Here is a 22,634-nt window from a genome sequence, read left to right on the forward strand (position 1 = left end):
ATGAATAAATAAAAAGATGAATGTTACTGGATGAATTCAAGAAGAGGATGATCACTGTCAAGAGCCAAATTAGTGGGTTAAAACAGCATGTGGAAGAAATATCTCAAAAAACAGAACAGGGAGTTCCCGTGGTGGTGCAGTGGTTAACAAATTCAGCTAGGAACCATGAGGTTGCAGGTTCGATCCCTGGCCTTGCTCAGTGGGTTGAGGATCCAGCATTGCCATGAGCTGTGGTGTAGGTTGAAGATGCGGCTTGGATCCACATTGCTGTGGCTCTGGCGTAGACCAGGGGCTATAGCTTCAATTCGACCCCTAGCCTGGGAACCTCCATATGCCATGGGAGTGGCCCAAGAAATGGCAAAAAAGGCAAAAAAAAAAAAAAGAACAAAATGCCAAAAGATGAAAATCACAAAGGAAAAAATTGAATCTGGAAGACCCAGGAGATCTACTCTGGGAATAATTAGGGTGGGGTTGGAAGAGTAGGAAGGAATCACATTCAAGTCTCTTCTACTCAAAAAAATCTTCCCTGCTGCAAGAACCACTCTCTGTCTCTTTTCACAGCCAAAATTCTAGAAAACTTGTTTACACTCTGCTGTCCCCACTTCCTCCCACCCCTCACTGCTCAGCCCTCTGCCGGCAACACACCCAAGAATGACTCAGTGTCCCAAATGCTTCCTCAGTGCTAAGTCCACTGGTTGCTTCTCATCCTTTCCTAACTTGAGCTTTGGGTCACATTTCACTGGTCCTCCCTTCTTCTTTTTTATAAACAAGTATTTTTTAAGTTTTTTCCAACTTTATTGAGATATAATTAACAAATAAAAATTGTACATGGTTAAGATGTACAATATGATGATTTTATCTGTGTACTCATTATCTCACTCCGTGTGTGTGTGTGTGTGTGTGTGTGTGTGTGTGCTTTTTAGGGCCTCACCTGAGGCATATGGAAATTCCCAGGCTAGGGGTCAAATCAGAGCTACAACTGCTGGCCTACACCACAGCCACAGCAATGCAAGATCCAAGCCATGTCTGCAACCTACACCACAGCTCACAGCAACACCAGATCCTTAACCCACTGAGCGAGGCCAGGGATTGAACCTGCAACCTCATGGTTCCTAGTACAAATTTGTTTCCAGTGCGCCACAATGGGAATTCCTCCCCTTTCCTTCTTGAAGCATCTCTTCTCGTGGCTTCCCTAACATCACACTATCCATCTATAAGGGTGGTCGACTCATCCCAGTTCCCAGCTTTGGCACTAAAAGTCTTCCATCCCAGAAACCCCTCAGTCCCAGGGGTCGGGTTAGAGTTAGGGGTTAGGGTTAGGGATCGAACCCTAACCCCTAACCCTAACCAGAATCATGTTGCAACCTCATCTTTTTCCTGTCCCATAAAGTCTTAGTTTGGGCTCCCCCAAGAATAAATTCTGAGACACTATTTGAGTAAAAGTAGTTTATTTTGGAGCTGATCCCAGAGAGCATCAACTGGGATACAAAGAAGTGAATCAGGGGGAGAAGGGCAGCCTCTACAAGATGTGTTCAAAATGTGCTAACAAGGGAGGAGGCTCAGCAGTAGAGAACACAGGTTCCATCCCTGGACTTGTTCGGTTGGTTAAGGATCCAGTGCTGCCATGAGCTGTGGGGTAGGTTGAAGGTGCAGCTCAGATCCCGAGTTGCTATGGCTGTGGTGTAGGCCAGCACCTGCAGCTTCATTCAGATCCTAGACTGGGAACTTCCAAATGCCGTGAGTGCAGCCCTAAAAAGAAAAAAAAATGCAAACAAGAAGGCAATGGGAGCTTGATCCCAAAAGGGACTTCTGGGCAAGCCATAGAACACGCATTGCAGATTCATCTCACCTGAAGGGTAAAAGAGCTGGGGCATGTGTACACCAAGTTCAGGCTTTAGTTGAGGGGTGTTCTAGGAAGCATTTAGCTCTTCTCACCTGCCCTCTGCCAAATAAAGTGGACTCCAGTGGCAGCTGCTAATGATCAGAAATCACTGAAAATGTGAGGATCAAGGAGAGAAGCAGGGCACGATCACAGCTGATACACACAATATTCCATCCTTGACCCAAGAGACGTTCTAAGAATTTGGCAAAGTTCATGAACCATCTAAATGTTTACGGTTTGCATAAGCATTTCTTCTTCCCCATCTCTAATAATAATAACTCCTGCTTTCTTATTATTTAAGCTGAAACCTTGGAATGATTCTTTAGTCTCCTCTTTCTCTCACACCCAACATTCCATTCATCAGCAAATCCCATTAGGTATATCTTCAAAATAGATTCAGGATTCTGCCTGCCTTCACAATTAGCTCCCTGGTCCCCAGCATCACTCACCTGCATTACTGTGATAGCCAGGAGAGCCACACAGATTATTATCGACAGATCCAGAACCCAGCTCCTGGTTTCCTATCTCAGCCCAGGTTGTCTGCTCTACCACATCATGTTGTTCCTTTCATATAACTGCCAGCCAAGGCAAGAGTTACAAGGTTGGAATTTCCAGGTATAATTCAGGTTTATAGACAGTCTATTTTTTTTTGTCTTTTTGTCTCTTTAGGGGTCACACCCGTGGCCGATGGAGGTTCCCAGGCTAGGGGTCCAATCAGAGCTGTAGCTGCCAGCCAAGCCACAGCCACAGCAACGTGGGATCTGAGCAGAGTCTGCGACCTACACTACAGCTCACGGCAACACTGGATCCTTAACCCATTGAGCAAGGCCAGGGACTGAACCCACGTCCTCATGGATACTAGTTGGGTTCATTAACCGCTGAGCCACAACGGGAACTCCTAGAGACTGTCTTTTGAAAGGCAGCAGGTGCTACAGAGAGAAATCAACCATTGGAGGCACAGAGTCAGTCCAAATACATCTCTACCACTTATCCACTAAATGACAATGAAGAAGCTATGAAACCCCTCTGGGCCTCAGTTTTGCCAGCTATAAAATGAGGTTAGTCATTGTTTCAACCTCACAGAATCATTGTGAAGATTAAATGAGAGCTAATGCATCTATCTAGTGCATGATGTATGCTTGATAAACCATGGCTTTTTTTTTAAACCACCAAGAATGCCCAACTTTTGGTTCCTGAACCCAAACCAGTAAAGAGGACCTCTTTCATGTTTTCCTCTCTACCTGAAATCAGACAAGTGTGAGAGGTGTGGAAAGGAGGTAGGTTTGGACCAGCTCCACTGTAGACCACCCCCTCACCCCGGCTCAGAATGACTCAGAATTGTAACCACAGCCCCCTGCTTCCCCATTTCTCAACATGCATACTGAGGGAAACTGAAATTTCCTCTTCTGAGATGGGGGAACTTCCCCTGACCCTAGATAAACAGTTTCTTGGGCCAATGGTCCCCTGAGTGGAGGGCTTAGAACAGGATTCCCTGCGCCACTCTGCAGTCTATGTAATGTATGGAAGATTAGTTTTGATACTGATGAGTTCAGGGCAGGTGTGGAAATGGGAAGAGACAAGTACAGAGGGGACAAGAAGTGGAGTGAATTTCAATCCCCCTCTCCCACTGCATCCCTTGCTCAGAGGCTCCTTGCATTAATCACCTGTTCTCAGTCCAAATAGGAATAATCAAGGGCCCTTGGGTTTGGGAGGGGTGTTTTGTTTTTTTTGTTTTGTTTTGTTTTTTGGTCCTTTTTTTTTTTTTTGCCGTTTCTAGGGCTGCTCCCACGGCATATGGAGATTCCCAGTTTAGGGGTCTAATTGGAGCTGCAGCCACTGACCTACACCAGAGCCACAGCAACACGGGATCCAAGCCGCATCTGCAACCTACACCACAGCTCACAGCAACACCGGATCCTTAACCCACTGAGCAAGGCCAGGGATCGAACTCGCAACCTCATGGTTCCTAGTCGGATTCGTTAACCACTGAGCCATAACAGGAACTCCTGTTTTTGCTTTTTGAGGGCCACACCTGCGACATATGGAGGTGCCCAGGCTAGGGGTCAAATCAGAGATGTAGCTGCCAGCCTACACCACAACTATAGCAACAGGATCCAAGCCATGTCTGCAACCTACACCACAGCTCATGGCAACACCAGATCCTTAACCCACTGAGCAAGGCCAGGGATTGAACCTGTGTACTCATGTGTGCTAGTCAAATTCATTAACCACTGAGCCATGACAGGAATTCCAGGGAGGGGTGTTTTTTGGCTGCACCTACAGCATGCAGAAGTTACCGAGGATCAAACCTATATCACAGCAGCAACCCAAAGCTGAAGCAGTGACAACAGTGGATCCATATCCACTAAGCCGCCAGGGAACCCCATCAAAGGCATTAGTTGACCAATGAACTCACTGGTTGTACCCATCCCTGGATTGCTATGTTGAGTTCTTCTCAGCTAGGGGTAGCACCAGCCCTCTGGGGGGGTATTTCTGATTGGCACAATGACTTGAGAGGATCACCTCTGGCATTTAGTGGGTGTTACAGGCTGACTTGTGCCCCCCCAACCACATGTTGAAGACCTAACTTCTAGCACCTCAAATGTGAAAATTTTGGAGATAAAGTCTTCAAAGAGGTAATTAAATGAAGTCATTGGGGTGCCCTCTAATCTAATATGACTGGTGTCCGTAAAAGAAGAGATTATAAGGAGTTCCCACTGTGATTCAATGAGATCAGAGACATCCCTGCATCACTGGGATGCAGGTTGGACCCCCCACCTAGCACAGTGGGTTAAGGATCCAGTGCTGCCACAGCTGCAGCATAGGTTACAACTGTGGCTCGGATCTGACCCCTGGCCTGGGAATTCCAAAAAAGAAGAAGAAAAAAAAGGAGGAAAAGAAGAGATTATGGTGCAGGTGCTTACAAAGTGAAGACCAGGTGAAGACACAGAGAGAAGACAACAACCTTCAAGATGAGGAGAAAGGGACCACCAGACACCAACTATGCCAACGTCTTGATCTAAGACATCCAGCCTCCGCAACTGTGAGACAAGGCATTTCTGTTGTTTAAGCCAGCCTGTGGAACTTTATTAATGGCAGCCCCGGCAAACGAACACAGTGGGCAAGGACCACAAAATGAACTGGCATTTTGAGATAGTCTAACATTGCAAGAGCTAATAGGCCAAGAAGATCCACTCCTAGGAAAAGTGAATTACTTCATTAAAGAGTTTTACAGACCAACAGACAGCCTAAAGGCACATGTTGGTAGATATCTCCATTGCTGTCCTGAGGATCTAACCAAGTCGTGGCCTAGCCTGGGCACAATGCATGGGGAGTTTTGCCTTTCACCTGGTCAGGCTGCCTGGAAGTTCCAAGGGTCAAGTATTTGCAGAAATTGATTCTACAGCCTAGCTTGGGCAAACCAAATCTGGGACACTGAGGAAGTGCATGTCAAGAAAAAGTTTGCCCCACCTGCTTCCAAGAAGCTAGTCCACATCATTCAGGCCATAAGGAATCCCAGCCCCAATTCATGGTAGTCCAGAGAAGCCAGAGTATTTTCAGCTCCATCTCAATCAGTATTAGACCTGGAGCTCCCAGGACCAGTATCATTTCATAAGAATCTTAATCAGGGCCTTTTCCTCTAGGCCCCAAAATGGGAAACCATCACTAAAACCTGGTATCCTTCTAGCTCACCATCTGCTATGGACTGAATTGTGTTGTCGCCCACCCAAAAATTCGTATGTTAAATCTCAACCCCTAGTGTGATGTTATGAGGATGTGGGGTCTTTGGGGGTTATTAGGTCACAGGGGTGGAGCCTTCATGAATGAGATTAGTGTCTTTATAAAAGGGACCCCAGAGAGCCCCAGCCCCTTCCAGCATATGAGAACACAGGGAGAAGACAGCATCTGTGAACCAAGAAGTGGATCATCACTAAACACTGAATCTCCCTGAGCCTTGATCTTGGGCTTACCCAACTTTAAGAAATAAGTTCCTGTTCTTTATAAGCCATCCAGTCTATGGTATTCTGTTACAGCATCCCGAACAGACTAAGACACCACGCAACGGAACAAGCCCCCAAGTCCTTGACCTAGAAACGATCTGACTTGCTCCCTAGGAACTTGCTACATCCAGGCCGCTGGTTCCATCTTGGGTAGTCCATGTCAGTTCTCAGAAGGTCAGGAGGTTCTCATGTCAAAGAGCTGAGGGGCACCAGGTATGGACCTCCACCCAAGCTCAGCTCTGAGGTTCAACAGGAACACTTCCGTTCACAAATCCAATATGTAGTTTTGTCGCAAGAGAGGTCATTCCAAGTCCCACCTCTGTTCATGCTGCCACAGTCCTCCTCATGAAGGTTGTTGGGTTCCTCTGGGTCCCAGAAGCTGGATAGAGGAAAAAGTGGGTGGGGAGGGATAAGCAGGTGGAGCAGTGAAACTACCATTCTACATGATACCATAATGGTGGACACATGACATCATGTGGTTGTCAAAATGCACAGAACATACAACACAAAGAGCAGACCCTATCAACCCTACTTAAAAAAAAAAAAAAAGGATGAGCCCTGAGCAAGCTCCATAACCAAAAATGAAAAAAAATGCAAACCCTAATGTTAACTATGGACTTTAGATCATAATCATGTATTATTTCACAGGTTGTAACATATGCACTACACACATGCAAGATGTTAATAACAGAAAAATGTGTGCAGGGAGAGGAGGAATATGGGAAATTTTCTCTGACCCTTCTGCTCAATTTCTCTGTAAATCTAAAAGTACTCTAAAAAATATACTCTTACTCAGAAATGCAAATCAAAACTACCATGAGATACCACCTCACACCAGTCAGAATGGCCATCATTCATAAATGCACAAATAACAAGTGCTGGAGGGGCTGTGGAGAAAAGGGAACCCTCCTGCACTGTTGGTGGGAATGTAAACTGGTACAGCCACTATGGAGAACAGTTTGGAGATACCTTAGAAATCTATACATAGAACTTCCATATGACCCTGCAATCCCACTCTTGGGCATCTATCCGGACAAAACTCTACTTAAAAGAGACACATGCACCCGCATGTTCATTGCAGCACTATTCACAATAGCCAGGACATGGAAACAACCCAAATGTCCATCGACAGATGATTGGATTAGAAAGATGTGGTATATATACACAATGGAATACTACTCAGCCATAAAAAAGAATGACATAATGCCATTTGCAGCAACATGGATGGAGCTAGAGAATCTCATACTGAGTGAAATGAGCCAGAAAGACAAAGACAAATACCATATGATATCACTTATAACTGGAATCTAATATCCAGCACAAATGAACATCTCCTCAGAAAAGAAAATCATGGACTTGGAGAAGAGACTTGTGGCTGCCTGATGGGAGGGGGAGGGAGTGGGAGGGATCGGGAGCTTGGGCTTATCAGACACAACTTAGAATAGATTTACAAGGAGATCCTGCTGAATAGCATTGAGAACTTTGTCTAGACACTCATGTTGCAACAGAAGAAAGGGTGGGGGGAAAAATGTAATTGTAATGTATACATGTAAGGATAACCTGACCCCCTTGCTGTACAGTGGGAAAATAAAAAAAATAAAACAATAAAAAACAAATAAAAAAAACATTAACAGAAAAAAAATTTATATATATACTCTTACTCAGCCACAAAAAAGAATGAGACTTTTGCTATTTGCAACAACGTGAATGGACTCAGAAGGCATTATTCTAAATGTAATAAGTCAGACAGAAAAAGACAAGTACAGTATGATATCATTTGTACGTGGAATCTAAAAAATACAATGAACTAGAGAATACAACAAAAGAGAAGCAGATTCGCAGATACAGAGAACAAAACTCATGGTACCAGTGGGGAAAGGGATAGGAAGAGGGACAATATAGGGGTAGTGGACTAAGAGATACAAACTATTATGTAAAAAATAAGCTACAAGGACATGTTGAACAGCACAGGGAATATAGCTAATATTTTACAAAACTTTAAATGGAGTATAAACTTTAATAAATGTGAATCACTATATTGTACACCTGTGACTTATATAATACTGTACATCAACTATACTTCAAAAAATAATCATATATTTAAAATTATGATGAAAGAAAAAAGAAAAAATAATAAAGTTTGTTAATTTCTTAAAAGACTATCAGAAAAAATAAAAAGTAAGGCTTTCATGAATCAGGGCTCTTTCTTCCATCTGAATCTTTTATTCAGCCTTTCGGAATTACCTGAAGGTGCTGCATTATCCCCTTCACTCTGTCTGTTCTAACTCAGTCCCACTTCCCTGTTCACCAGAAGGTCTCCTGGCTCCTGAATCTGTTTCCGGCTCCTCTTTCAAAAAACACTTTTTTTTTCATCTTTTTTTTTTTTTAGGGTCACACCCACAGCATATGGAGGTTCCCATGCTAGGGGTCGAATCAGAGTTGTAGCCACTGGCCTGTGCCACAGCCACAGCCACTCAGGATCCCAGCCACGTCTGCAACCTATGCCACAGCTCACAGCAACGCCAGATCCTTAACCCACTGAGCGAGGCCAGGGATCAAACCTGCATCTTCATGGATGCTAGTCAGATTTGTTTTCCATTGAGCTACAACGGGAACTCCTCAAAGAACACTTTTGTTACACCACATTCCTCCCAACCTTCCAGGTATTGTAACCTCTTCGGTCATGTTCCCTTAAAGCAGAGACTGATTCGGCAATTCAAGTGCATGGAATTTATTCAGAGCTGTTCTCAGGAGAGAGGGAGTGAAAGAAACAGGATGGGGCAGGGGATGGAATTAAGCAAGGATGTGGGTTCAGCCTGGTCTAGTCTCAGCCTGATCCCCAGGGAGATCTGGAATGTGAAGAGCACCACAGAGTTATTCCAGTTAGATACAAGGGATCCAGGTTTCTCTTAACCTGTCACTGTCTATGGGGTGACCCAGTGGGAGTGGGGTAACTTCCTAGATGAATAGGCTTCCATTCAGCTGAGGTCAACTCTCTGGAGAAAGCATAACTGTGATCCTTTAGCAGCCAATGCCCCCTGCTGGGCAGAACCTGCACCAGCCCCATGAAAGGGTCTGAGCTGAGCACCTGCAGTGCCACACCATGCCATGCCATCTCTATTAACAGACTTGTGCCTCCTTCCAGGAATCTTTAATAAAAAATAAAATCCCCAGGAGCTCCCACTGTGCAGCAGTGGGATCAGTGGCATCTCGGGAGCACTGGGATGCAAGTTTGATCCCCAGTCCAGCATAGTGGGTTAAGGAGCTGGTGTTGCCACAGCTGAGGCTTAGACTGCGACTCCAGCTCAGATCTGATCCCTGGCCTGGGAGCTCCATATGCCACGGGGCAGCCAAAAGTGAAAAAAAAATTCCCAGACAAAACACTAATATCTCTAGTATATAAAGAGCTCCTATAAATCAATAAGAAAAAGACTGAAATTCCAATATAAAAAATATTCAATATGTATGAATAGATATTCACAAAGTTAATATGTACTGCTATATGAAAAGATACCCAACCTCAGGCATAAGAGAAATGCAAATTAATACTACACTGGGATTCCATTTTTCACCTACAATTAAACTAACAAAATTCCAAAAGGTTGATGAATGTGTGGGCAAAAAAAGTATAGTCAAGCTGGTGAGAGAATAAATTGGTATAACCTATATGGGGGAAGATTTGTTAATAATTATTTAAAATACAAATAAAAGGGGTTCACATCACGGCTCAACAGTAATGAACCCATCTAGGATCCATGAGGATTTGGTTCGATCCCTGGCCTCACTCAGTGGGTTAAAGATCCGGCTTTGCCATGAGCTGTGGTGTAGGTTGCAGACATGGCTCAGATCTGGTGTTGCTGTGACTGTGGTATAGGCTGGTGGCTACAGCTCTGATTCAGCCCCTATCCTGAGAACTTCCATATACTGCAGGTGTGGCCCTAAAAAAATAAAATATAAATATAAATTCAAACGTGTACACTTCCTGAGAAAGTAAAGCATAATGATTAAGAGTATAGGCTTTGAAGCCAGGTTGGGTGGCACTGCCACCTGCTAGCTATCTGATCTTAGGAAGGTTGCTTAACCTCTCTGTGCCTCAGTTTCCTCATCTTTACTTTATTATTGAATTATAGTGGATTTACAATGTTGTGTTAGTTTCTTGTGTGTAGCAAAATGATTTGGTTATATTTATATCTATACCATACATATATACTTTTTCATTCTTTTCCACTATAGTTTATTGCAATATAGCTCCCTGTGCTATATAGGACCTTGTTGTTTATGGCTGGTTTTTTGTTTTGTTTTGGCCATACTTTTTTTTTGGCATGCAGAAGTTCCCAGGCCTAGGATCAAACCCAAGCCACAGCAGTGACAAAAAGACAAATCCTTAACTGCTGGGCCACTAGGGAACTCCATGTTTACTTATTTTATATGTAGTAGTTTGTATCTGCTAATCCCAAACTCTTAATTTACCCCTCCCTCCACTCTTCCCTTCCCCCTTTGTTTTAATTGATCCTCATCTCTAAAACTGAGTAGGAGTTCCAATTGTGGCCCAGTGGGTTAAGAATCTGACTGCAGTGGCTCAGGTCCCTGCAGATGCACAAGTTTGATCCCTGGGTTAAGTATCCAGCATTGGCCACAGCTGAGGTGTAGGTCGGAACTGCACCTGGCCTGGGAACGTCCATATGTCCCAGGTGTGGCCATATAAATAAATAAATAAATAGTCGTTCCCATCGCAGCTCGGTGGTTAAACTGACTAGTATCCATGAGGATTCAGGTTCGATCCCCTGCCTTTGCTCAGTGGGTTAAGGATCCAGCATTGCCATGAACGGTGGTGTAGGTCACAGACACAACTCAGATCTGGTGTTGCTGTGATATAGGCCAGCAGCTACAGCTCCAATTCAACCCCTTGCCTGGGAACTTCCGTATACCACGGGTGCAGCCCTAAAAAGACAAAAAGACAGAGTTCCCATCATGGCTCAGCAGAAACAAATCTGACTATTATTCACAAGGATGCAGGTTTGATCCCTGGTCTCAGTCGGTTAAGGATCCAGCATTACCGTGAGCTGTGGTGTAGGTCACAGGCTTGGCTCAGATCCCATGTTGCTGTTGCTATGGTATAGGCCAGTAGCTACAGCTCTGATTCGACTCCTAGCCTGGGAACCTCCATGTGCCACAGGAGTGGCCCTAAAAAGACAATAAATAAATAAAATTGAGATAATAATAGTACTTTCCGTATAGGATTGAAGATTAAATAAATGGGTGAATATCAAGAGTGCCCAAAAAATGAGATCTGCTCACACTTTTGGCAAATCAAAATCTTCCTCTCACCCTGTAGGCATTCCTCCTTTTGTTTTCTTTTCCCCCCAACTATTGGCCTGAGGACTTGATATATTTGAACAGTTGTGCTAAAAGGTTGAGATGTAAACAAAATGAAGAGACAACCCACAGAATGGGTGATAATATTTGCAAATGAGGCATTAACAAAAGGTTAATCTCCAAAATATATAAACACCTTCTGCAGCTCAATATCAAAAAACAAACTATCAAAAAATGGGCAGAAGATCTAAACACACATTTCTCCAAAGACATACAGATGGACGAAAAACACATGAAAAGATGCTCAACATCACTAATTTTTAGAGAAATGCAATTCAAAACTAAAATGAGGTACCACCTTATACCAGCCAGAATAGCCATCATCAAAAAGTCTACAAACAATAGGGAATTCCCTTCATGGCGCAGAGGAAATGAATCCAACCAGGAACGATGAGGTTGGGGGTTCGATCCCTGGCCTCACTCAGTGAGGTTAAAGACCCAGCGTTACCATGAGCTCTGGTGTAGGTCGAAGACGAAGCTCAGATCTGGCGTTGCTATGGCTCTGGCGTGGGCTCCGAATGGACCCCCTAGCCTGGAAACTTCCACATGCCATGGGTGCAGCCCAGAAAAGACAAAAGACAAAAAAAAAAAAAAACTCTACAAATAATAAATGCTGGACAAGCTGTGGAGAAAAGGGAACCCTCTCACACTGTTAGCAGGAATGTAAATTGGTTCAACCACTGTAGAAAACAGTATGGACATTTCTCAAAAAGACTAAAAATAGAACTACCATAAGATCCAGCAATCCCACTCCTGGGCATCTATCCAGAGAAAACCATGACTCGAAAGGATGTATGTACCCCAATGTTCATTGCAGCACTATATACAATAGCCCTATGTACAATAGCCAAGACCTGGAAGCAGCTTAAATGTTCACTGACAGAGGAATGTATAAAGAAGATGTTTTACATATATACAATGGAATACTACTCAGCCATAAAAAGAATGAAATAATGCCATTTGCAGCAACATGGATGAACCTAGGCATTATCATACTAAGCAAAGTTAGACGGTGAGAGACTTAGATGTGGAATCTTAAAAAAGGATATAAATGAACTTATTTGCAGAACAGAAACAGACTCACAGACTGAAAAACTTTTGGTTACCAAAGGAGACAGGTGGGGGGAGGGAAGGGAGTGCACTAGGGGTTTCAGATGGAACTGTTCTAAAACTAGGCTGTGATGATGGTTGTACAACTATAAATATAATAAAATTCTTTTTTTTTTTTGTCTTTTCTAGAGCTGCACCCACGGCATATGGAGGTTCCCAGGCTAGAGGTCTAATCAGAACTGTAGCCACCGGCCTACACCACAGCCACGGCAATGTGGAATCCAAACCACATCTGGAACCTACACCACAACTCACAGCAACGCAGGATCCTTAACCCACTGAGCAAGGCCAGGGATCCAACCCATGACCTCATGGTTACTAGTCGGGTTGGTTAACCACTGAGCCAAAATGGGAACTCCAATAAAATTCATTTTTTAAAAAAATGTTGAGAAGCTGCAATGGAGGAAAAATAAAAGTACAGGGACCAGAGCTCTGTCAGAAAAAAAGCACTCTTGTGCCTTCCCCATCCAGCTTAGTCTGCAATTCTAGAGAACTTTCTGGTTTGGACAGCATAAGGATCTATAAGGAGGAGAGACCCCAAGATCCCTGGATACTTGCCTCAAGGTGACAGGCGACCCATCCAGCCACCTCCAGGTTCCTTCGAGGTTTTTGTCAGTCAGCCCCAGCCAGTAGACCCGAGGAGAGCCATGAGCCTTGGCCACAAAGTTCTGCAAGCAAACTTCATTTAACCATCAGCTCTTCTACACACACTCTTCTCTGTCCCACACACATTTAGGGTTTTTCAATACCCTTCCCAGTCCCCATGGCATGAAGAACAGGAGCAACACCTTCCTCCCACTTGAGCAAGAGTAATGGAAATAATCATGCTACTTTCTCACACAATCTGTGAACCATTCTGTGCCTCAGTTTACTCCTCTTGTATTTGAGGGAGTCTTGTTTTAGGTTATTTTTTTGGCTGCACCCATGGTATGTGGAAGTTCCCGGGCCAGGGATCGAACCCAAGCCACAGCAGTGGCAATGCCAAATCCTTAACTGCTAGGCCACCAAAGAATTCCCAGCTGCCTGTTTCTTCAGCATAACATAACCACTCCTTATTCACACACTAATTTATAAGGCTGTTGTTACAATCATGTTAATGCATATAAGTTGTTTAGAATACAACCTGGAGAAAAGAAAGTGCCACCTAAGAGGTAACCACTCTATCTCCATGTTAGAGAGAAAACTGAGACTCAGGATAAGTTTTTTTCCAAAGACAGGATTTGAATTCAAGCAGAGCACCACCCTCACCCACCCAACCTTGATATTAAAAGCATTCGTGACTCAAAAGCAATTCCAATTTCTCTACATCCAGACCAGGGAAGGATGTGTGAATCCTAGAAGAGAGGCCAGCTGGCCCTGCTGGTTCTCAAGGACTTAGAAGAAGCACTCACCTGCTCAGCAAAGTTACTGATGATGACCAAGTGAGAGTAATTCTCCTGGCAGAACTGCCGGGCTTCATCCCATGACTTGGTGTTTGGAGAGAAGTAGTAACACTTACCCTGAAAAGGGAGCCAGCCCTCAGGGCAGGTGACCCTGGTGCAGTCTGGGGACAGGATAGGATTTTGTCAGAGTGGTCCCAGAACCAGGATAAGGTACATGGTATACCATGTAGAGCTGCACAGGCTGTGCACTGCTCAACTCTGGAGTGGGGGCACCATTCACATAGATTGCACAGAGAATCACTCCCATGGATTGTACAGTGTACCAGCTCTTCCATGCCACCCCATGACACAGAAATTTCCCCAAGTCCCACTCACCTAATAAGCCCCGAAGCTCCAGCAGGGACTGGTTTGTATCAGCTCTTACACGGTCAATGTCCTTCTTCAGGACAGCTAGCCCAGCCATGGCAGTCACTGTCAGCAGGGATGGCCTTGAGAGTTAGAGATCCTCCTACCCATCTACCCACCTACCCATCACTGACTGCAAACACACCAGAAAGAAGCAAGAGCTGTGCTCCCCACTGCACCCATGTCTAGTGGGTAGTGCTAAAACTCAAAAACAACATGCTCAGTGCCTAAGAGGAGTCCTAGAGTGGTTCAGAGGAGAGATTAATCCCTGAGGCTTGGGGAAGAGTAGAGACAGTGGGCTTCCCAGAGGAGGTAGGTTTTAAAGGAAAATGATGATTCTGTGAAGGGATGGGGGAGGCTGAGTACACAGGGGCCACCTAGGAAGCAAAGGTTCAGAGGCAAGCAGGTAGGGAAAGGCTGGTACAGTAGTGGTCAAGGGGAACCTCACAGGAGCTTGAGCTCAAAGGGGGATGAGGTCTGGTGTCTGGATCTTTGAATACAAAGCCAAAGGCTTTGTATTGGACTCTGGGCAGTTAGAAGCCATTGATGGGTTTTGAGTGGGAGAGTGGCTTGGTCAGAGTGTGGGGTGAGGAAGTGTGGAATAGAGCAATTTTTGAACTTCAGCAATCATAGTGAAGGCCTCATCCACAACTGATGTATGTATTCCCCTATTCTCATACAAATTTGCCCTCTTCCAACACTCTCCACAGTCATTAGTACATGGTCCCCAGTTGAAAAAGACAGAAATATTGGATAGGTAGTAGGTAAGTAGATAGATAGATAGATAGATAGACAGACAGACAGATAGATAGATAGATAGACAGACAGATAGATAGATAGATAGATAGACAGACAGACAGACAGACAGATAGATAGATGATAGATAGATATGGAGCATATATATATACTATCCTTGACTCTCTTCTCTCTTTCACCACCATTCCTACTCACCTATTCCCAGTTCTGGTCAATTTTACCTCCTAAACCTTTCTACTCCACCTACTTCTCTTCATCCCCACAACCACAAGCCTCATCCAAGCAACCACCATCTCTCAGTCACCCAATTGCACCATCCTCCTCCTTTGTACTTAGAGTACTACCTCCTACCACAGGGCCTTTGCACATGCCTGAGACCCTCAACTCCTTACCTAATTAATTCCTCCTCTTCCTTTACTCAGCCAAAGCACCATTTTCCTAGGGAAACTTTGTATGACCCTCCCAAAGATAAAGACAAGACCCATTGTTAGACTTTTTCATGGAATTGCCTTCCTCTTCCTTTGGATTATTCATCAAAACTTGGAATTTCATCCTCATTTGGATAATAATTTGGTAAACAGCTGTCTATGCCTATACAGTCCAACAGAAACAAGATGTGAATCACATAGGTGATTTTAAATTTTCTAGTAGCCACATCTTTTAAAAGTCAAAAGAAGGTAAAATTAATTTGAATGCTATTTTTATTTATCTTGATGTATCCAAAATATTATCATTTCAATGTGTAATTAATATTAAATATTATTGTTATTAATGTTACTGATATATATTTTATGTTATTTTGTAGCAAATCTTTGAATTGTGAATTTTATTGTTTTTCTCTTTTTAAATTAAAGTATAATTGATTTACAACATTGTTTATTCCAAATGTACAGCAAAGTGATTCGGTTGCACATGAAATCTGTATGTATTTTAGACTTGCAGCACATCTCAATTCAAAATGACCACATTTCAAATGCTCAACAACCACAGTGAGTCATGGCTGCCATATTGGACAGTAGAGGTTTACACACACACACACATATATATTTTCCACAGTAACAGGGAATATGCCTGACATGTTCACCATCCTACACACCCACCCCTCACTTGCCTGGCAAAGGTGGAGTTGGGGTTGGTCTTGAAATTGGGTTTGAGGTTCATATTGGTGTTCAATACGCATGGCTTGAAGGGATGACTGAAAGCACTTACCATTTGCTCTCCATGCCATCTGCTGAGAGGTTAACATCCTCAGTTCTTCCACCATCTTCTGGTCTATGAAAAGGTATCTAGCTTGAGCCCAAGTCCTCCCATACCCCTTCCCCAATTTCTCTGCATCCCCCCATCCTCGCCCTACTCACACTTAATCAAAGTCACAGCCAGACCAGTGCAACCTAAGAGCAGTGACACCACCACCAGCAGACACAGGTATACCATCAGTCTCCCCTCCTGGTAGCACATAGGACCTCCAGACTTCTCTCTGAGATAGGGCACTGGAGTCGCTGGGGACAGTGGAAATAGGGAAAGAAAGACTGACACTAGTGCTTCAGATAGTAAGGAAGGGACCCTTGAACTTTTCTCTAAGAGGAGGGGGTGCCATGGACTATGGTCATGACTATATCACCAGGGATAGTGAAGCCTGAAGAAGCCCAGAGCATTTACAGAACACATGCTATTATCTTATTGGATCCTCACCCTTATGGTGTAGATTTAAACATCATTTCCATTTCTCAAACAATTATCAAGGGCTTGGGGAGGTCATGGATAACTTGGACCCAGCTCTGCTCCTAACATTTAAGATGTGTTAACTTCTGCACTCCTGTAGCCCCTACCCAAGCTGCTCCCTGAAAGCCCAAGCTGTGGACCCTTGTATCTGGGACAGAGAACATTTCCCATAACCTATATGCAAGCAGGAGGCGGGGGGCGGTGGTGGGGGGGCTTGAAGAGTACCTGGTAGACTTCTTGGGTCCCTGGGGACTCTGGTCTAGACTCAGAAAGGAAGAGTTTCTGAAAGGAAATGTTTCTCTCCCAGGGTCTTACTCCAGAGCTAGCGGTCTTGAATACACTGACCATGATGAGAGGGGAGATGGGGGCACACGTAAAGGACTTACTTGCTCTAGACGTTTGGGATGGAGGATGGTTCAGATCAATGCCTGGGGGAAAGGCAAGAGAGGTTTGTTCAGAACTTGCTGAAACACTTTGTCTTCCAGGATCAACAACCTCCCCACCAGGCCCTTTGATTTGTAATCTAGTCAGAATTGGAAAGACTGCCGGTTGTCCCCTCTCAGGCTTCCTAATGGGTATTCCCACTGCTCACCCAGTGGAGGAGATACACAGGTTACAGGGGTGACATTCAGGCCTGGAAAGGGTCAGAAAGGCAAAAGTCATGCAGAGCAGGGCTTCAGCCTGGTAAACAGGAAGGTCCCAGCCCTAGATTCTGACCTGTGTTTTTTGGGAGCTTGCAGGGAAATGGAGTGTTCTCCATTTTATTTTCTGAAGAGAGAGAAATGGATGCTCAGGCCCAGAGCAGGACACAGCCAGCTTTGGGTCTCCTGTATCCCCAGCCTCAGCTTACCTGCCCTTGGAGGCCTTGGTGGACCCATTGAAACTAGGAAAAAAGAAGCTTAGAGTCAGAGCTGGTCTGAGGATGGGAATAAGATTAAAGATAGTGATGGAAACAGGATTAAGATTACAATAGAGGGTTAGGGATGGGTTTGGGCATAAGAATGGAATTGAGCTTAAGGATGGGAACAAGTTTTAAGCTACAGTGATGTATCATCCTGAATTACCCTGGACTTTTCCTGGTTTGTTTGTTTGTGGCTTTTTGTTTTTTTGTTTGTTTGTCTTTTTGCCATTTCTTGGGCCACTCCTGTGACATATGGAGGTTCCCAGGCTAGGGGCCTAATCGGAGCTGTAGCTGCCAAGCCTACACCAGAGCCACAGCAACACAGGGTCCGAGCCTCGTCTGCAACCTACACCACAGCTCACAGCAACGCCAGATTGTTAACCCACTGAGCAAGGCCAGGGATCGAACCCACAACCTCATGGTTCCTAGTTGGAATCATTAACCACTGAGCCACGACGGGAACTCCAACTTTTCCTGGTTTTAAAACTAGAAGTCCCCAGTTCCAGGAAATCTTTCATCCTTGGACAAACTGGGGCAGCTGATCACCCTAAATTAAAGATGGAAGTGAGTTTGAGTATGAGGATACAGTCAAGGTTGAGATTGGGATGAGAGGTTGGACTGAGATGAGGATGGGGTTGAAGAAGGGTCAGTGATAGTGAGGGACATGGAGTGGAGTTGTGATTCAGGATGTGGTTGGGATGAAGAACGGGGTTGTGGCTGGGCTTGGGAAAGGGGAAGAAGTTGAGGTTGGACTATAGTTGTATTGGCGCTTGGCGATGGCTTTGGATTTGGACTTGGAGATGGGATAGAGCTAGGGCTGCATTTGGAGATGGGGATGGGGACTAAATTTGGGGAAGACAGAGATGGGGTGGGTCTTGGAGTTGGGTTTGGCAATCACATTGCAACCAGGTTGGAGTTAGAGACAGACAGTCAAACAGCAGAGCCCGGTTCACCTCCTAACTCATACTGAGCCCCTTGGTGGCCTGGGACCGCCCAGGCTGACCCCACTCTGGATTCCTAAGTGGGGGATATGGAGCCACATGAAATGGCCACTGTCCAAGAATCATCAGAGGCCCTGGTGGGAGCTGGCTGAGGGGACCCTCAAAGCTTCCCTCCCTCCTTTTTTTATGACCACATTCCCAGGCCAGGGATCAAACCCACTCCTCCTTAGTGACCTAAATTGCTGCAATCAGATTCTAAACCCACTGTTCCATAGTGGGAACTCCCCCTCCCCACCTTTTATTGTCTTTTTAGGGCCACACCCAAGGCCTATAGAAGTTACCAGGATAGGGGTCTAATCAGAGCTGTAGCTGCCGGCCTACACCACTGTCATAGCAACAGCAGATCTGAGCCGCCTCTGCAAGCTACACCACAGTTCACAGCAACACCAGATTCTTAACCCTTTGAACAGGGCCAGAAATCGACCCCCTGTCCTCATGGATACTAGTCAGGTTCGTTACATCTGAGCCACAACGGGAATTCCCGCATTTTTTTTTTTAATAAGCAAACTTAGTTCTAAAGTTTGAATTTCTTAAATTATTTCCATTAAAAATGCAGAACAAGAGTTCCTGTTGTGGCTCAGTGGTTAACGAATCCGACTAGGAAGCATGAGGTTGTGGGTTCGATCCCTGCCCTTGCTCAGTGGGTTAAGGATCCAGCGTTGCCGTGAGCTGTGGTGTAGGTTGCAGACGCAGGTCGGATCCTGCATTGCTATGGCTCTGGCATAGGACGGAGCTCCAATTAGACCCCTAGCCTGGGAACCTCCACATGCTGTGGGAAGCGGCCCAAGAAATGGTAAAAAGACAAAAAAAAAAAAAAATGCAGAACAATTTAGAAGTGCCATCTCTGGCCACTGTTATTCAACATTAGTTTGGAAGATCTTACAAATGCAATAAGAGGGAGTTCCTATTATGGCTCAGCAGGTTAAGAACTTGAAAAGTATCCATGAGGATATGGGTTTGATCCCTGGCCTCACTCAGCAGGTTTAAGGATCCGGCATTGCTGTGAGCTGTGGTGTAGGTTGCAGACGCAGCTTGGATCTGGCGTTGCTATAGCTGTGCTAAGTCAGCAGCTACAACTCCGAATGGACCCCTAGCCTAGGAACCTCCATATGCCACAGGTGCGGCCCTAGAAAGACAGGAAAAAAAAGAAAGAAAGAAAGTGTAGTTAAATGTTCTGTATAAATATTGGAAAAGAGACACGTTTATTTGCAGAAAATATTTGCTAGTTTATAAGATTAAGAAATGAAATAAGGAGTTTCTGTCGTGGTGCGGTGGTTAACGAATCCGACTAGGAACCACAAGGTTGCGGGTTCGATCTTTGCCCTTGCTCAGTGGGTTAAGGATCCGGCGTTGCCGTGAGCTGTGGTGTATATCGAAGACGCGGCTTGGACCCCACATTGCTGTGGCTCTGGCGTAGGCCAGCGGCTATAGCTCCAATTCGACCCCTAGCCTGGGAACCTCCATATGCCGTGGGAAGCGGCCCAAGAAATGGCAAAAAGACAAAAAAAAAAAAAAAAAGATATAAAATAATTAACTTTTTCTATTCATAAAAATTAGTTGAAAACTGATGTGGAAAAATAGCTTATTCACAATAATGACAAAACCTAATAATATCAAAGATAAGATTTAACATAAAAAGTAAATGATCTTGGAGTTCCCGTCGTGGCGCAGTGGTTAACGAATCCGACTAGGAACCATGAGGTTGCGGGTTCGGTCCCTGCCCTTGCTCAGTGGGTTAACGATCCGGCGTTGCCATGAGCTGTGGTGTAGGTTGCAGACTCGGCTCAGATCCCGTGTTGCTGTGGCTCTGGCGTAGGCCAGTGGCTACGGCTCCGATTAGACCCCTAGCCTGGGAACCTCCATATGCCGTGGGAGCGGCCCAAGAAATAGCAACAACAACAACAACAACAACAAAAAAAAAAAGACAAAAAAAAAAAAGTAAATGATCTTATAAAATAAACTATAGCAGCTTATTTAAGGACACAAGATCTGAAAAGCTTAAAATAAATATTCAATGTTCCTGGATGAAAAGACATAATAAAATTATCTTTTTTTCAGAACTTCAGCATATGATTGTAAAATTAATGTGAAATAATATTTCTCATAAAGGAGAAAAACATTTTTAAAAGAATATAAATATCATTAACTTTTTTTTTTTTTTTTGCTTTTTTTTGCTTTTTTTAGGGCTGCACCTGTGGCAAATGGAAGTTCCCAGGCTAGGGGTTGAATCGGAGCTGCAGTTGCCAGCCTACACCACAGCCACAGCAACGCCGGATCCCCCACCCACCAAGTCAGGCCAGGGACTGAACACACATCCTCATGGATACTAGTCAGATTCTCTTCCACTGCGCCGCAACAGGAACTCCCAATTTATCTTTTTTTTAGAACATTTTCTAATTCCATACACAAAAATAAACTCAGAATGGATTAAAGTCCCCTCCACTTTTATATATACCCATCAGAGTTTTGTTGAGTCCCCGACCAGGTAAGGGTCACCCAAGTCAAAAGGCAAATCTGGGCCTTGGGTATGAATGAGAGGAGGTTGGAGAGAAAATGGTCCACCCACAGCTTCTGAAAAACTGGCTTTCATGTCTCAGGACCTTTCTATCCAGTTCTTTTCTAGGTTTATCTGATTTTTTTTTTTTTTTTTTTTTTTTTTTGGTCACATCTACAGCAAGCAGAAGTCCCCAGGCCAGGAATCAAACCCAAGCCCACAAATGTACCCAAAGCCACAACAGTGACAACGCCAGATCCTTAACCCACTGAGCCACAAGGGAACGTCTGGGCTTCTCTTCTTAATAAACTCCTACTTATCCCTCAAGTCTCCCTCCAATGTCTCTCCTCTGACCTCCAATCCTCCCCACCACTGCAGGCAGAGCCCTCATTTACCTTAGGATTACCCCATTTTCTTAGTCCTTCTCCTCTCAGATCTGCTCACCTGAGACTGTGCCCAGAACTGCTCCCCCATCAGACTGAAAGACCCTCAAAGTGGAGACATGGACACTCCCACCATCATGGTGCCTAGCATGGGCAGGCTGACCATGTGTCTGCGATGCCCAGCTAATTCCCCCTGGGCATTCTTCTTACCACCACCACCGATCCCTCAGGCCACACATCTTTTCACTTGGCCTCTGAGAAGTCCTCCTACCTGGCTTGGGAGGAAGGTCCTTGTAGGGTGGTGCCGTGTTCTCATAATCATCATCATCATCCTCTTCTTCTCTGTACCCTTCCAGAGGAAATGCAAGTGAGAGCCCAGCCCATTCCCTCCACTATCCCGCAAACCCTGGTCTCTGGCCCCAAGGTAGGGGTATTATAACCTGGGTCCTGACCACCCCTGGCCCCCAGCCCAGGGCCTGGCCAGGGCCATACCTGGTAGGTCCCTGCACCCAGAGTTAGTATACAGGGTGCACATGGCTACAGCTAAGACAGGAGCCCAAGAAACAGCAGGCAGAGCTTGATAGCTTCTGCTCCTTGGGCCCCTACTCAGGTGTCTGGTGCTTTTCTCAGTTCCTTTTTTCTTTAAAAGTCAAAAACATGCAAATCTATCTTGAGGGGAACACACTGACCACACACACACACGCCCACACACACACACACACGCATTTCTCCCCAGCTTAGATTCATGTATAGAATCAACAATGACTATAGACCCTGCATTTGAGTTCCTACAGAGTGCCAAGCCCTGAGTGAAAAAGATGGATAATCTCCTTCCTTTGTGGAAACTTCAGTTGAGACAAGGGAGACAGTAAACCTGTACAGAAATGTAGAAATAAGTTACACAGTTTGTGGGGTTTTTATTTCCAATAGTAACTCAGTATTTTTTTAAATAACACAGGGAAAGGACAGGATGGGGGCTAATGTAGAGAGGTGAACAAGGAAGGCCTCCTGGAGGTGGTAACATTTGCAACAAGATGTTAGAGTGATAGGTGCTCAGTACTCCCACATTCCACAGTGAAGTTCTAGGCTAATTTAACTACGGTTGCATAACAAATTATCCTAAAACTTCATGTCTTAAAAAATAGGCACTTATTATCTCACAGTTTGTGAAGTTTGGGAATTCAAGAGGAGCTTGGCTGGGTGGTCCTGTGTTGGGATCTC

The 22,634-nt window shown here is 44.7% G+C and overlaps 1 protein-coding gene across 4 annotated transcripts; it reads right to left on the reverse strand.

Annotated features, from left to right (window-relative positions):
- On the reverse strand, positions 4,943-22,037 carry CLEC17A (C-type lectin domain containing 17A). 4 transcript variants are annotated; one of them, XM_003123367.4, is made up of 12 exons: positions 21,906-22,037; positions 21,685-21,762; positions 17,485-17,517; positions 17,352-17,402; positions 17,227-17,268; positions 17,021-17,062; positions 16,271-16,411; positions 16,122-16,184; positions 14,127-14,222; positions 13,761-13,912; positions 12,928-13,037; positions 4,943-6,262 (listed from the first exon to the last, which is right to left on the reverse strand). In XM_003123367.4, the coding sequence occupies exons 1-12, from the start codon at positions 21,946-21,948 to the stop codon at positions 6,130-6,132; spliced, it is 984 nt and encodes a 327-aa protein (XP_003123415.1). In that variant the 5' UTR covers positions 21,949-22,037; the 3' UTR covers positions 4,943-6,129. The 4 variants fall into 4 exon arrangements, with proteins under 4 accessions (XP_003123415.1, XP_013850111.1, XP_013850112.1 ...); XM_013994657.2 differs by lacking the exons at positions 17,352-17,402; positions 17,485-17,517 and having other exon boundaries at positions 4,947-6,262; XM_013994658.2 differs by lacking the exons at positions 17,227-17,268; positions 17,352-17,402 and having other exon boundaries at positions 4,947-6,262.

The sequence above is a fragment of the Sus scrofa genome, chromosome 2, assembly GCF_000003025.6.
Source record: "Sus scrofa isolate TJ Tabasco breed Duroc chromosome 2, Sscrofa11.1, whole genome shotgun sequence".
Lineage (NCBI taxonomy): Eukaryota > Metazoa > Chordata > Mammalia > Artiodactyla > Suidae > Sus > Sus scrofa.

Bases quoted from the DNA above. Each gene is read 5' to 3' on its own strand.
- CLEC17A (XM_003123367.4), bottom strand. From the start codon at position 21,948: ATGTGCACCCTGTATACTAACTCTGGGTGCAGGGACCTACCAG. The intron at 17,403-17,484 runs GTAAGCTGAGGC...CTCTCTCTTCAG, and splicing joins ACCAAGGCCTCCAAGGGCAG to AAAATAAAATGGAGAACACT. The intron at 6,263-12,927 runs GCAAGTATCCAG...TCCTCTATCCAG, and splicing joins GGGTCGCCTGTCACCTTGAG to CTTCTGGGACCCAGAGGAAC.